Below are 16,881 nucleotides of genomic sequence, written 5' to 3' on the forward strand. Positions count from 1 at the left end.
AGCCTCGGCACACGCAAGGAATGTGCAGGGCTAGCTTAGGACATCCATGAGATCACCAAGCCAATCTGAAAATATAACGGGAGACAATGTGTGCTATTTGGAATAGAATGAAAGGAAAATTTAAGATTGTAAACTACACAAGAATAGTTGTATCAGCACCCTCTTAACCTGTATAGAATAATTAGGAGTCACATATTCAGTCTTGAAATTATAGGATCATTAATATATTGATTTGATTACTGAAACATAACAAACAACTCCTTATAGCTTGATATCTGCACAAAAGATTATGCCTTTCAGAATTATAATCAGTTTTTTCATAATTAAAATTGCAAAGTGCTCGTAAAAACAAGCAACTTTGTAATTTACTTCTTATTTAGAATCCTCTCCCTTCTCAATAGGGGATTTTTAATTCTATAGATTGCTGATTCATGTCCAGGTGACAGGCCACCTCAGAGTGGTCGGTCTCCTAGGCAAAGGGCCAACACTTGCAAACTGACTGCTATACACATTATGCAAGCACTACAGGATACGGCCAGCTACAGTGTCCCAGATCTACTCTGATGCTACAGAGGCATCATGGAACCACAATGGCACTGATCGCCTGTTTGTAGCAGAAATACTTGCTATGAGTGCTGGCCACCTTCCGGTAAGCTTGTGTTAAATGCCGCTGTCGAGATTGACAGCAGCATTTAACTAGCTAACAGCCGCAGGTGGATCGCGATTCCACCCGCGGCTGTTACGGGCACATCTCAGCTGTATAGATCAGAGGGGGAGTCTGACGTGGGAGTACTATTATGCCCAACGTCGGAAAGGGGTTAATCATTCTTATGGAGATAAAAGTGACCTATTCTGCAGATAGGTGATAACTTTTTTTTCACCGGATAACCCCTTTACGTTAAAATTTTTCTGTATAATCCTTTCTAAAGTTCAATATAAGAATGCTGGAGGAAAAAACTGTTTCTAGCATAAAGTAGGCATGTCTTTCTAATCCTGGACTTGTACATGCTCACTTTTAGTCAAACTAAGTCTGGACATGAAGATTTGGAGTTAATGCATTACAGTGCAAGAGGGACAACAGAGCAGCACATCGTGTCTTTGCATTAACTTTTTTTGTTGTTGTTCAATTGTTTTCAAAATGCAAAATTAAATAACAGCCTCAAGAAAAACATTTCCTACCATTTTTGCTGCTTTGGAATCTATGCAACACCTACACATAGCTGGCTGTCCTGCTGCTTCTGACAGAATTGGTGGCACACTGCTCCCGATCATCTCAGGGTGGATGCTATTTGCTCTCCTCTACCATTCGCTCAGAATTTTGGATAGAAATAAAGGATGTAAAATGGGAAAGCATAACAGCAATGAAGTTGTGCGGACATACGAAAGCCAGTTTAGTTTAGATAGCAGTTTCCTTGACACACATAACAAACACATGTATAAGAGAAAAGTCTGAAGCTAGAAACAGTTCAACATCAAGTGCTCTGAAAGTGAATAACGAAAGGACAACTACAGCTCAACTTTCTCAAGATTTAGTTGTGTCTTTATGACCATTGTCTACTTTTCTAATAAAAGTAGACAGTTGAGATCTCCCTTTAGACACAGCAGATCAACAGCACAGCAGGCACCCAACCACCCACCAAGAACCCGGATGGTATCCAATTCTTGACATGCAGGATTATAACATTTCTAGAAAGGTCATAAAGTTGGTTCCTGAGCATAGTAATGGCATTCTATTTCCTTGTCTATGTAGCAAAATGTGGGTTGATTAATTTGTAGCTGTTATACACAATAGTTTTATGGCTGGCAAGCATCAGGTTATGACATGGCACGTTAAAGAGCGTTATCCTATTTAATTTATGGCAAGTGCATTTCCATGTGCATTCCAAAGTTTATGGCTCCCAAACAGATATTGGATAGAGAAGGGTAGCAAAATGTAACCACAGTATGTCTGTTAGAGTGCAGAAGACACTCTTAGTTTGGACTCATCATTTAGTGGCTACTAGTCAGAGCGCTGCTAGCGGAAAATATGGTGCACTTTGGAGGCACCGTATGGCAGCAAAAGAATACCTATGGTAGTTCAGAACGGTAATTACCCCCATGTGTGTTGACATGGAGGATCAAAGTACTGTATGAGGTTTTGCGATGCGCAAGTACCAAGTATAAGTTGCCTAACCCTAAATGAGGGGTCTCATAAAAGAGTAATAGTAGTTATACAATTTATCTTTAGATCTTAAACTGATAAGGACCATGACCCATTTTTCATTTGTCTCCTGAGCTTTCTTCAACAGTTTTTGACTTTTGTAGGGTTTTGCCATGGTACTAGTGATGGTTTTTTTCACTGTCATTCTCCAGTCTTTTTCCCCCCTGAATATTGAATGATGAAGAACCTGCTAATGTTTTTTAAGCAAAAACTATGGAAAAAACGTTCCAAAACACATCTATGATTTGGTTTTTGAAGGGTTTTCCAATGGTATGCGCGATGTTTTTGCGCTGTTAGTTTACATTTTTTGTTGTTTTTTTTTTTCATTCCAGTGAATAATGAGGAAGTAGTTTTTTTTTTTTTCACAAACTCAACGGCAAAACGCTCCAAAAGACATATGGGGGTCTTCAGGCGTCTTTTGAACTTGTCCATTGACTAGTATTGTAAAGTACAGAGTATCTTCTAAGTGGAAAATGACAAAAGAGTAGACATGTCACTTATTTTAACTGCATGGTTGTTTATTTTAATGGTGTTTTTAGAAACTCGAAACTGTTAAAAGATGTTTAAAAGCCTGAACATATTGCACAGTAAGTTTTTTCTACATAGAAATGCATATGTTCATTCTGTTGAGCATTTTTTGTTAGTTTTTTTTAAGTGGTTTCAGCCTGCAAAAGATGTTGTGTGCACATAACCTGAGGGTAACTATATAATATTTTCAAAAGTTTCCCTTGGCTCATTGTAGCCATTCTGATATATAACCCCCAGTCCAAAAAAGTTAGGACACTGTGTAACATGTAACGAAAAGAATGCAATGATTTTGAAATCTCTTACAGCCATATTTTATTCACAAAAGAACACAGAGCACAAATCAGAAGGTGAAAGATAGAAAAACACCTATTTCATAAAAAAATATTTAAGAAAATGATGGCAGCAACAAATCTCAAAAAAGTTGTGAAAAGATTAACAAAAGGTTGGAAAAGTATAATGAAAAACAGCTGAAGGCTGTATTAAAAAAAAAAAAAAAAAAGTATGTTGGAGAGGCAGAGTCTCTCAGAATCAAATGTGGTCAGAGGTTCCTCAATCTGAGTGGATCTAAAAATTGTGAAAAATGTTCCCCAATGTAAAATTGCAAAGATTTTTAATGCAAAAAGAAGATAAATCCACCTTCACGAACAGTCATTCTTTTATTCACAAAAATGCTTCAAGGACAAATAGAGACAGCAATACAGCTTATAGCACACACATCAATGCGTTTCAGGTGCCTGCGCACCCTTAGTCAACATCAAATATTTTTAATATCCCACCTATACAGTGCATAATGACAACAAAATAAACAGATTCTGGCAAAATCCCAGAGTACAAGGGGCAAGGCTGGCAGTCAATTGTATATGCACGTGATCTACGGGCCCTCAGGAAAAGACATGATTTGCTTGTGCAAAATCCACTGTATAGGCTCAGGAATAGGTCTCATAATCATTTTGTGAACAAAGTTAACTGTGCAATCCACAACTGCAAGTTAAAGCTCTATCATGCAAAAAGGAAGCCATATATCAACTGTCACGATCTCCACTCTGTTCCTGTCTGGTATGCTTCTTTGTGTATTGGTTGTCCTGGGTCTGTGCTGCAATCATCTGTGTTCACTCTTCTTGATTAGTCTTCTACTTAAGCATGCTAGTTCCTTCACTCTGTGTCAATCGTACACTTGCTGTTGCTTGTGTAAGACTGATCCCTCTGTGCTCTTTGCCTGACCCAGCTTGACTTGATTTTCTTCCCGGACTTGACTCTTTGCTTATGACCTGACTTCTCTTGTGCCTGCTCCCTGTAAACTATCTTGTCTCTCTAGCGTTCCTGACCTTGGCTCGTGAATTAGATTTCGTCTCTGACTTCCCCCCTTGTTGTACTGCACCATTTCCTGAACCTGACCTCGGATTGTTTGACCTCCCTTTACTTATTCAGTAAGTAGTATATATTTTTAATATCTGTCATTGTAGTTTTTTTCTCCACTTCTGATGCTATGGGGTTGTATTAGTGCCCATGGCATGGGACCTTATGCATCTAGAATGGCACCATCAATGCTGAGCATAAAAAAGGGTTATAGAACATTTTCTCCCATCCAGACAGTGTCTATTGGGAAGGCTTTGTATATTTCATCAGGACAATGCTAAACCACATACTGCACCCATCACAACAGCATGACTCCACAGAAGAAGAGTTCACATGGCCTTCCTGTATTTAGACCTTTCACTAATAGAAAAGATATAATGAATTATGAAAATGAAAAATCCAGCAAAGAAGACCCAGGACTGTTGAACAGCAAGACTCATACATCAGATAAGAATAGGACAACAATCCTCTCCCAAACATCCAGCAATTGGTCTCCTCACATCCCAGATGGTTACAGACTAATGTAATGTAATGTAAGATGGGATGCCACACAATGGCAGACATGGCTTTGGCCCAAGTATTTGTAGATGTGTAGCTGCCATCAATTTTTAAATGAGTTATTTTTTTCAAATTAAATGGAAAAATGTCTAACTTTTACCTTATGATATGTGCTCAGCTGTGAAAATAATATGGCTTTAAGGGATTTCCAAACCATTGCATTCTTGTTTTCTTTCCATTTTACACAGCTGACAAATGTGTGTGATCACGGGGGACCTAACCGGTGGGCCCTGCATTTATCTTTACATCAAAGACCCATGTTCTTCCTAACTGCATTATTGCAGAGGAGTTCTGAGAGGTTTCGCTTGCCTTTGACTTGAAATGTATGGTTCCCGCAAGATTATCATACATTTATAAGCCCTTACTCACTGTATTTGATCTTTCCCTAGTTTGACTTTCTCACATTTTGGTTTGTTATAGCTGCGATAATATGGTTTCAATCACATAATGATATGGTCATACTTGGAGTATTTATTTAACTTTAGACCAAAAATGTGCCTCATCACTTACAAATGAGATGAGATGGGGATTACTCAAGCACAAGCACTGTATCCAGACACTATATACATTCCTGTCTGTAATTGCCTTTACTCAAATTGTAACACTTTCCATTACATGTAAATGATTAGATGAGAAGGATCTGAAAGGATTCAGCACAATTTCACAACATGAGTTTGCATAATGTTATAACAGTACATTTATTTTATCAGGAAGAACAGCTAAGCGGGAGTGCTCATTTCTATGCGGCAGAAAATTCACGAAAAGGAAAATAATACCTGCTTTTACATTGGCACAATTGGTTCTTTTGTGAGGCTGGTAAGGTAGATCTACCCTTTAGAGCCCATAAAAATACAATTATAAAATGTGAATAACGCTTAAAACCATTTAAAGGGCTTTCAAGGATGTGAAAAACCTTGAACTTGGTCTCTAACATACCAATATTCAAATATACTTACCTTGCCCTTTCCAGTCCTGTTCCCACCATGGAGGCCTATCATTACTGATATGTCAGCACTGAGGGGCAATACAAGAGTTGTCAGATATGTGGGCCCAGAGAAGTAGGAATATAATTAGTAAAGCTTGTTAGTTTTTATTTTTAGTCAAAATTCATAATTATTAGATCTAAAAAAAAACCTTTAAACCCTTATCAACCTGGGCAATAATCAGGTGATGTGTGGTAGGAGGGACATCATCAAACCTTAGTCAACTAGTGCAACCATTGGCAGCATGTGCATTATCCTCAGGTACTTTGTGGTAATAGAGGCACCATTAAACCTTAGGAAATCCGAGCATTAGTCTCAAAAGCTGTGTGGTAAGAGGGACTCCATCAAACCTTAGGCAACCAACGAATTAGCCTTAGGTACTGTGTGGTAACAGGGACACTATTAAACCTCAAGCTACCAGTACATTAACCTGAGGTGCTGTGTGGTTGTAGGTAAACCATCAAACCTTAGGCAACCCGTGCATTAGCTTCAGAAGCTCTGTGGTAATAGGTACGCCATCAAAACCTTAGGCAACCCATGCATTAACTTCAGAAGATGTGTGGTAATAGGGATGCCATCAAACCTTAGGAAATTTGTGCATTTGCCTCAGGTGCTGGGTGATGGAGAGGTTTGATGGCGTTCCTCCTGTCTTGGCTAGGGGCAGTAAACTGAATACTTGCCATGAGTGAGAGAAAACTAACTAAGGCTCTGAAAAAAAAATGACCTATATCATCCCATATTACCGTATACATGTCTCTTCTCCTTACCGAGAGCAGCAGGGCTCCTCACTGTGACTTCAGGCCGAAAAAATGTCTTCCTTATTTTTGTGCATACACTGCATGATCAGCAATGAACTAGTTTCCTAAATCTAGTTCATAAACTGGCTTGCTATCACATTGCTGGATGTGTACGCCATTTCACTTTCACTACCAAAAAAATTAACGTACCACACTATTTTTTTTTTTAATTTCACAACCATAGGTATCAATAATGTATGTTCCCTGTGTGTAGTGAAATAGTTACTGGTTTTCGGTACCGCTCTGGTCACTCTCCGCCATCTTGTGACTGAAGATCTGACTGGCCAGAAGTCACTGTTGTTACTCACTGGAGTGATCTGGCCAGTCAGAACTCTGATTACCTGGTGCAGAAGGGGACTGGAGCGGCGCTGGGAGCAGCAGAAGACGACTGTAAAGTATTTTGCTACACAAGAAAGGTACACAACTGATACCTATCCGGTGGTGGTATTAAAAAAAAAAACACCTGGAGGTTTTTCATTTTATAAAGAGGTGGTATATACTAGAGGCTGGACTACCGCTGATCATAAAGTGACGGCGTATCCTATAGTAATATGCTATCAATTAATAAAATGTGAATACTCCTTTAACCCCTTCACGACCTTTGACGCCACGTAGGCGTCATGAAAAGTCGTGTCAGAACGACCCATGACGCCTATGTGGCGTCATGACTTTAAAGCCCCCCTGCGGGTCGGGTGACCTAGGTCACTGAAAGGTCACCCGACCCGCAGATACAGGGGGCTTTGTTCTTCGCCACAGGGGGCGTGGCTTCGCCCCCACGTGGCTACGATCGCTCTGATTGGCTGTTAAAAGTGAAACAGCCAATCAGAGCGATAGTAATATTTCATCAATGAAAATTGATGAAATATTACAATCCAGCCATGGCCGATGCTGCTGTAGCATCGGACATGGCTGGAGACACCGATTCCGAATTTGCCGGCTGCAGATTCCATTCTTTCATTTTGATCACTCTCACAGTGATCAAAATGAAAGAAAAAGTAAATAAACCCCCCGATTATCACCCCCATAGGTAGGCAGAACTAATAAAATAAAAAAAATATTTTTATTTTTATTTTTCCATTAGGGTTAGGGTTAGGGTTGAAAAGAGGGTTAGGGTTAGGGTTGGAAAGAGGGTTAGGGTTAGGGTTGGAAAGAGGGTTAGGGTTAGGGTTGAAAAGAGGGTTAGGGTTGAAAAGAGGGTTAGGGCTAGGGTTGGAAAGAGGGTTAGGGTTAGGATTGGAAAGAGGGTTAGGGTTGAATTAGGGTTAGGGTTGGAATTAGGGTTAGGGTTGGAATTAGGGTTAGAATTAGGGTTAGCGTTGGAATTAGGGTTAGGCTTGTGGTTAGGGATGTGTTAGGGTTAGGGCTGTGGTTAGGGGTGTGTTGGGGTTAGGGTTGGAGTTAGAATTGAGGGGTTTCCACTGTTTAGGCACATCAGGGGGGTCGCCAAACGCGACATGGTGCAACCATTGATTCCAGCCAATTTTGCGCTCAAAAAGTCAAACGGTGCTCCCTCCCTTCCAAGCCCTGACGTGTGCCCAAACAGTGGTTTACCCCAACATATGAGGTATCAGCGTACTCAGGAAAAATTGCACAACAACTTTTGGGGACTAATTTCTCGTGTTACACTTGGGAAAATAAAAAATTGGGGGCTAAAAAATTATTTTTGTGGAAAAAAATGATTTTTTCATTTTCACGTCTCTGCATTATAAACTTCTGTGAAGCACTTGGGGGTTCAAAGTGCTCACAACACATCTTACATACGTTCCTTGGAAGGTCTAGCTTCCAAAATGGGGTCACTTGTGGGGGGTTTCCACTGTTTAGGCACATCAGGGGCTCTGCAAACGTAATGACGACCGCAGACTATTCCATCAAAGTCTGTATTTCAAAACGTCACTACTTCCATTCCGAGCCTTGACGTGTGCCCAAACAATGGTTCCCCCCCACATATGGGGTACCAGCGTACTCAGGACAAACTGGACAACAACTTTTGGGGTCCAATTTCTCCTGTTACCCTTGTGAAAATAAAAAATTGCGGGCTAAAAAAATCATTTTTTGAGGAAAAAAAAGATTTTTTTATTTTCACGGTTCTGCGTTATAAACTTCTGTGAAGCACTTGGGGGTTCAAAGTGCTGCTCACCACACATCTAGATAAGTTCCTTGGTGGTCTAGTTTCCAAAATGGGGTCACTTGTGGGGGGTTTCCACTGTTTAGGCACATCAGAGGCTCTGCAAACGTAACATGATGCCCGCAGACCATTCGATCAAGTCGGTATTTCAAAACGTCACTACTTCACTTCCGAGCCCCGACGTGTGCCCAAACAATGGTCCCTCCCCACATATGGGGTATCAGCATACTCAGGACAAACTGGACAACAACTTTTGGGGTCCAATTTCTCCTGTTACCCTTGTGAAAATAAAAAATTGCGAGCTAAAAATTCATTTTTTGAGGAAAAAAAAAGATTTTTTATTTTCATGGCTCTGCGTTACAATCTTCTGTGAAGCACTTCGGGGTTCAAGGTGCTCACCACACATCTAGATAAGTTCCTTGGGGGGTCTAGTTTCCAAAATGGGGTCACTTGTGGGGGGTTTCCACAGTTTAGGTACATCAAGGGCTCTGCAAATGTAACATGATGCCCGCAGACCATTCCATCAAAGTCTGCATACCAAAACGTCACTACTTCCCTTCCGAGCCCTGACGTGTGCCCATACAGTGGTCATCCCCCACATATGGGGTATCAGCGTACTCAGGACAAACTGGACAACAACTTTTGGGGTCCAATTTCTCCTGTTACCCTTGTGAAAAAAAAATTGCGTGCTAAAATTCATTTTTTTTTGAGGGAAAAAAAAAGATTTTTTATTTTCACGGCTCTGCATTATAAACTTCTGTGAAGCACTTGGGGGTTCAAGGTGCTCACCACACATCTAGATAAGTTCCTTGGGGGGTCTAGTTTCCAAAATGGGGTCACTTGTGGGGGGTTTCTACTGTTTAGGCACACAGGGGCTCAGCAAATGTAACATGACGCCCGCAGACCATTCCATCAAAGTCAGCATTTCAAAATGTTACTACTTCCCTGCTGAGCCCCAACGTGTGCCCAAACAGTGGTTCCCCCCCACATATGGGGTACCAGCGTACTCAGGACAAACTGGACAACAACTTTTGGGGTCCAATTTATCCTAGTACCCTTGTGAAAATAAAAAATTGCCAACTAAAAAATTTTTTTTTAGGAAAAAAAAAGATTTTTTATTTTCACTGCTCTGCATTATAAACTTCTGTGAATCACCTGGGGGTTCAAAGTGCTCACTATGCATCTAGATAAGTTCCTTAGGGGGTCTAGTTTCCAAAATGGGGTCATTTGTGGGGGAGCTCCAAAGTTTAGGCACACAGGGGCTCTCCAAACACGACATGGTGTCCGCTAACGATTGGAGCTAATTTTCATTTCAAAAAGTCAAATGGCGCTCATTCCCTTCTGCGCCCTGCCGTGCACCCAAACAGTGCCCCCCCCCACATATGGGGTACCAGCATACTCAGAACAAACTGGACAACAACTTTTGGGGTCCAATTTCTCCTGTTGCCCTTGTGAAAATAAAAAATAGCGTGCTAAAAAATCATTTTTGAGGAAAAAAAATGATTTTTTATTTTCACTGCTCTATGTTATAAACTTTTGTGAAGCACTTGGGGGTTCAAAGTGCTTACTACACATCTAGATAAGTTCCTTAAGGGGTCTAGTTTCCAAAATGGTGTCACTTGTGGGGGAGCTCCAATGTTTAGGCACACAGGGGATCTCCAAACGCGACATGGTGTCCGATAACGATTGGAGCTAATTTTCCATTCAAAAAGTCAAATGGCGCTCCTTCCCTTCCGGGCCCTGCCGTGCACCCAAACAGTGGTTTATGACCACATATGAGGTATCGGTGTACTCAGGAGAAATTGCCCAACAAATTTTAGGATCCATTTTATCCTGTTGCCCATGTGAAAATGAAAAAACTGAGGCTAAAAGATAATTTTTGTGAAAAAAAGTACTTTTTTTTTTTTTACGGATCAATTTGAGAAGCACCTGGGGGTTCAAAGTGATCACTATGCATCTAGATAAGTTCCTTGGGGGGTCTAGTTTCCAAAATGGGGTCACTTGTGGGGGAGCTCCAGTGTTTAGGCACACAGCGACTCTCCAAACGCGACATGGCAAGCGCTAAATATTCCAGCATATTTTCTATTCAAAAAGTCAAATGGCACTCCTTCCCTTCTGAGCCCTGCCGTGCGCCCAAACAGTGGTTTTTGACCACATATGAGGTATCGGTGTACTCAGGGGAAATTGCCCAACAAATTTTAGGATCCATTTTATCCTGTTGCCCATGTGAAAATGAAAAAATTGATGCTGAAAGAAAATTTTTGTTGGAAAAATTAAAATGTCCTTTTTTTCCTTCCATGTTGCTTTAGTTCCTGTGAAACACCTAAATGGTTAATAATCTTCTTGAATGTAGTTTTGAGTAGCTTGAGGGGTGCAGTTTTTAGAATGGTGTCACTTTTGGGTATTTTCTGCCATATAGACCCCTCAAAGTGACTTCAAATGTGAGGTGGTCCCTAAAAAAAATGGTTTTGTAAATTTTGTTGTAAAAATGAGAAATCACTGGTCAACTTTTAACCCTTATAACTTCCTAACAAAAAAATATTTTGCTTCCAAAATTGTGCTGATGTAAAGTAGACATGTGGGAAATGTTATTTAGTAACTATTTTGTGTCACATAACTCTCTAGTTTAACAGAATAAAAATTCAAAATTTGAAAATTGCGAAATTTTCAAAATTTTCACCAAATTTCTGATTTTTTCACAAATAAACGCAAAAATTATCGATCTAAATTTACCACTAACATGAAGCCCAATATGTCACGAAAAAACAATCTCAGAATCGCTAGGATGCGTTGAAGCGTTCCAGAGTTATTACCTCATAAAGGGACACTGGTCAGAATTGCAAAAAATGGCCAGGTCATTAAGGTCAAAATAGGCTGGGTCATGAAGGGGTTAAAGCTATAAAAATCTTAGGAAGTATCCAATGCACTTGGAAACTAGATATTACATACTATATATCTCCTGGACATGTACAGTACTGCCAGATCTCGCCTCCACAAGTCGCCAGGTGAGCTCTATAACTGTGCACTCTTGATTCTATGCCTGAAGCAGCTTCTGTCATATATACCGTATACAAAACAATGTTTTAGCTTCCAGCAGATATTTCTGACATTCACGGAAGAATTTGTCTTATGATATCCGGTTTTCTCCCACATCCCAGAGACAAGCTGATAAGAAATATAGATTGTGAGCACCAATGGGGACAGCTATGACAATATCTGTAAAGCTCTGTGGAATTAATGGTGCTATATAAGCAAAGTTTAATATATAAATAATAATATGTTAATCTGGTTTGTGTCATGGTATCCGGCATTTTACAAAAGAAAATAATGAAGCATAATTTTGCCCGGATCTGCAGCTAAGACTCCATACTGTGCCTCCAGCAGATGTGAACAGAGCCTAAAGGGCCTGTCACACTAAGCGATATCGCTAGCAATATCGCTATAACTAGTGACGTAGCAGCGATATTGCTAGCGACATCGCTGTGTCTGATACTTACCTCCGACCGGCTCCCCCGCTGGTTATCGCTGATCGCGCGAGAACGTTCAGGACTGTTTCTCGTCGTCAGCTTCCTGCGGCGCTTCCTGCTGTGACGACGAGCGACGCGTGGAGCCGGGCGGGAGGACTCAGGATCGCCGCGTCTGACAGGTAAGTAGCGACCCCCGTCCCCAGCGATATCGCTGGTGAGATCTGCCTGTGTGGCAGCTCACAAGCGACCACTTAGCGATGTACCAGCGATCCTGACCGCGTCATATCGCTGGTCGGGATCGCTGGTACATCGCTAAGTGTGACAGTACCTTAAGTGATGGGCTGGAGCTGTAGTACATGTACATGGCATGAAGGGAAATTTTACAGCTTACCATAGCTATCACCACAGTTCTTCTATAATAATAATAATAATAATAAATTATCTATTAATAGATTATTAGCATTGATAATTCCCTTACTGCAGAAGCCTAATTGCCGGTTCGCAACAGGCAGCCCGTCCGGCGACTAATTATCCTAGGTGCAGTTCCCTGACTGACCTGAGGGTAAGGGGGGCCCCCGGAGAGCTGCGAGTTCCAAAGTGGAACTGAGAAAGTGGGATATACATAAATCCCCACAGTACTTGGAAGATTGACACAGGGTCCGCTGTCCGTCGCGTTTTGGTGACAGCGGGACCCCTGTCAGTCGTCTGTATCGGACGAGCAGCGGTGGGCTGTTCGTCACATTGTTATATCTATTATATAATACAAGATGGAGGCCCGATGCTATCGAATCGTGAGGGCAGTAATGTCACGATGGGGGCAGGCTTTGCAGCATTGAGAATCTCTCCCCCCCATGTGCTCACCCACCTATCCACTCTCTCTTTCCCCATGTGCTGACTTCTCCTGTCTGTGCTCTCTTATTTGACCTGTCTACCCCATGTGCTATCCCCCTTGTCTGCTGTCTCTCTCCTTCCTGTGCTGTGTTCTCCCCTCATGTGCTGTCCTGTTTGAGCTGTCTCCCCCCTGTGGTCTGTCTGACCGTGTACAGAACATACCACAGCTCCTGGGCAGGGGAGGAAGCAAAAGACAATACTGACATTACAGCAGGAGATCGCAGAGGATACATTTTGTGAGGTAAAATATTGTTTAAAAACAATCAGTGAAATATTTTACCTCACAAAATGAATCCTCTGTGATCCCCTGCTGTAATGTCAGTATTGTCTTTTGCTTCCTTCCCTGCCCAGGAGATGTGGTATGCACCATACATGGTCAGACACAGACAATTTTTAAAATGAACTTTCGTTTGTGGGAAAACCCCTTTAATGTGACCGGCTTCCTCTGCCTGTAGACACATCGCGCATCTGCCACCGGGATCAGCCGAATGATTCACTGCACCTGCACAGAATTCGCGCAGGTGCAGTGCGACAGTGTTCTGCTGGTAGTACCGCGCAAGAGGCTGCATGAGTGTGAGTGTGACTGTGTGTTGCGTACGGCATATAGAGAGTGTGTGTGTGTGTGTGTGGTGCGACGGTGTTCTGCTGGTGGTACCGCGCAATAGCTTGGTACCAGCAGCAGTTTCTATATTGAGACACCCATCACTTGGGTGTCCCAATATGGCGGTCAGTGAACTTCCTCTGCTTGGAATTCTGGGATACGGTGACATCTGGACAGAACAGGAAATCAAAACATTACAAGGCAATTATATAAATAGATTAGACAATAAGGGTATGTGCGCATGTTGCGGATTTGCCCCTGCGGATCCGCTGCAGATTTCCTAGTGATTTACAGTACAATGTTAATCTATGGGAAATAAAAACCGCTGTGCACATGCTGCAGAAAAATCTGAGCGGAAACAGTGGTTTATTTTCCGCAGCATGTCAATTCTTTGTGTGGATTCCGCAGCGTTTTTACACCCATTCCATTATAGGAATCTGCAGGTGTAAAAACGCAGGGGAAATCCGCACTAAAAACGCACGGATTTTGACCTGCGGATTCTGCCAAAATATGCAGATTCCGCGCTGAAAAATCCACCCAGCAATCTGCGAGGTGTGCACATACCCTAAAGGTTTCCTGGCCTCTGCTAACGGCCTCATAAATGCCTACGGGCCAGTAAGCGCAGATTGGTAGACCAGTCGGTTGAGCCGGGTATTGCAGTTTCAAGCTCGTCTACAGATTCTCCCTCCCAAAATGACTCCAATGCTGGCACACACTGGGAGGGGAGCATAGCAAAGGAACCCACAGCCTCTGCCTGCTACAGAGATGGAAAGAGGAGGCAGCACATGTGCTGGAATGGTGATGGCGTTACTGGATCCAAGATGCACACTATATCCTTCCGCAGAAGCAGTTTTCATGTAAACAAGTCACAAACAATTGAAAATTGTCATCAGTATTGGTAAATACATTCATCTTCCCATTATGAGCAATACAAAATGGCCCTTCTTTCCCCCAAACCTTAATCAGCTTTTTAGGATGGCATTGTGTTTCCACCATATACTGACTGTCACATCTATAGTTCTGCAAGCTTGATGACAATATGAGGGTCATCCAAGCAGCCAAACACATTGGCACCAATCGGAATAAGATCTTGAATGATGAACAGTTATTTTGTGCCTGCACATGTAAAGCTCCCGCACCTCCCCATGGCTGCAGCCGACTGACTTTCTAGCTGTCATATTGGGGCTCAGAAAGAACTGAGGTAATTCTAACAATCCAAAGAGAATAACAACATATTCCACCTAAAAGGCATGCTTTATTAAAGATATAGATAGATAAGTAGATAGATATGAGATAGATACATAGATAGATATTAGATAGATATGGGGTAGACAGATATGATATTAGAGATATAGATAGATATGATATGAGATTGATATGGGATAGATAGATCGATCATAGACAGCTACTTGATGCATGCCAGCTCTGTGCCTGGCAGTGACACAGAATGCCAGTGACAGCTCAGCAGGTTTCAGGTGAGCAGGGCAGAGGGGCAGCCTGTTGTACCTCCACAAGGTGACACACTGACAGCTCGGTAGATGCCAGGACTGGCTGGCACTCTCTGGAAAGAGGGTGAGCACACTGCCGGCTGGGATGGCATGATCTTACAACTAGCTTATGTAACAGGGCTTAGGTGGGATTGTCAGTCATGGCAGCCCTGCAGGACATCTGCCAGACGCGGGGATCCTGCACTACAGGTAAAGCGCTCCATGCCAGTCCTTGTGATGTTAGACAGGGCACTATACATGCTGCCAATGTCAGTGCTGACAGCAGGGGGCGATGCCCTCTCATCACAGCGCTTTGACGGCTATCTTTAGCAGCACTCCTGCACCCTTATCACTAAGTGTCCTCTGCCCCCATAAGTGCCAGTCAGTGCCCTCTGCCCCCATGAGTGCCAGTCAGTGTCCTCTGCCCCCATGAGTGCCAGTCAGTGTCCTCTGCCCCCATGAGTGCCAGTCAGTGTCCTCTGCCCCCATGAGTGCCAGTCAGTGTCCTCTGCCCCCATGAGTGCCAGTCAGTGTCCTCTGCCCCCATGAGTGCCAGTCAGTGTCCTCTGCCCCCATAAGTGCCAGTCAGTGTCCTCTGCCCCCATAAGTGCCAGTCAGTGTCATCTGCCCCCATAAGTGCCAGTCAGTGCCCTCTGCCCCCATGAGTGCCAGTCAGTGTCCTCTGCCCCCATGAGTGCCAGTCAGTGTCCTCTGCCCCCATAAGTGCCGGTCAGTGCCCTATGCCCCCATGAGTGCCAGTCAGTGTCCTCTGCCCCCATAAGTGCCAGTCAGTGTCCTCTGCCCCCCATAAGTGCAAGTGTCCTCTGCCCCCATAAGTGCCAGTCAGTGCCCTCTGCCCCCATGAGTGCCAGTCAGTGTCCTCTGCCCCCATAAGTGCCGGTCAGTGCCCTATGCCCCCATGAGTGCCAGTCAGTGTCCTCTGCCCCCATAAGTGCCAGTCAGTGTCCTCTGCCCCCCCATAAGTGCAAGTGTCCTCTGCCCCCATAAGTGCCAGTCAGTGCCCTCTGCCCCCATGAGTGCCAGTCAGTGTCCTCTGCCCCCATAAGTGCCAGTTAGTGCCCTCTGCTCAGCACTGATCTCACGCACACTTTGCATAGCGAAGGATCCGGCACTTAACTATTTGCAGAGTTGCTGCAGGCACAGGTCCAGGCATTCTCCCTCCACCTCCTCCGGAGTGATATGGTCGGACAATGGACGGAGCGGGATGGGGTCCTCCTCCCCGAAGGGTCCCCTGAACTCTCCGAGGAAAAGCTCCAGGAACCTGCGGCAGGTTTTCTCCTCGTTGGATGCGCCGGACATCGCTTCTCATTCCTGGGCGGAGATCGGGTAGAAGGAGCAGCGGCGGCAGCACTAGCGGCACTGAGCGCTCGGCTCCTACATCCCACAGATAGAGCAGCAGCGTGACGACAGCAGGCGGTCATGTGACCTCAGGGGCGGGGCCTGCGCTGTCACACGATGGATGTCACTGTGACTGCTGTGTGCGTGTGCTGCGGAGCCTGTCGGGGGGACATGGGGAGCAGACACGCGGTGCTGTGCCTTATTGGCTGGGCCACATTTCCGCACCAGCTCCTGATTCTGGTCATACACGATGGGATATTACATAGCTGTATTATGCCAATCAGATGTACTATCCTGCTGTAGTATTAAACCTTTACCTTGCGTCAGTTGGCCTCAGTGGGAATAGGGGCAGAGCAGGTCGGGGCCCAACTGTGCAGCCACCTGTCCATGTGACCCCTGTTTGTGCAAAGTACAAGAAACTACAACAAAACCAAAGAAATGAGCCGTAGTTGGTATACATGCAAGGTGTATGAGCACATTCACACTATGGCCTTTTCACAAACAAAATAAAAAAAACAGTATGCCATAA

At 43.5% G+C, this 16,881-nt stretch overlaps 1 protein-coding gene across 1 annotated transcript in view; it reads right to left on the bottom strand.

The window, feature by feature from the left end:
• The window catches only part of PPM1E (protein phosphatase, Mg2+/Mn2+ dependent 1E), a 345,133-nt gene extending 328,726 nt beyond the window's left edge, over nucleotides 1–16,407 (bottom strand). The window contains exon 1 of the mRNA XM_073574366.1: nucleotides 16,132–16,407. Within this exon, the coding sequence (XP_073430467.1) occupies nucleotides 16,132–16,313 (182 nt within the window). The 5' untranslated portion in view covers nucleotides 16,314–16,407. The remainder of the gene's footprint in view (nucleotides 1–16,131) is intronic.
• Nucleotides 16,408–16,881: the final 474 nt, after the last annotated feature.

Source organism: Dendrobates tinctorius, unplaced genomic scaffold (genome assembly GCF_039654945.1).
Source record: "Dendrobates tinctorius isolate UK_male_01 unplaced genomic scaffold, ASM3965494v1 ptg000007l, whole genome shotgun sequence".
Taxonomy (NCBI): Eukaryota; Metazoa; Chordata; class Amphibia; order Anura; family Dendrobatidae; genus Dendrobates; species Dendrobates tinctorius.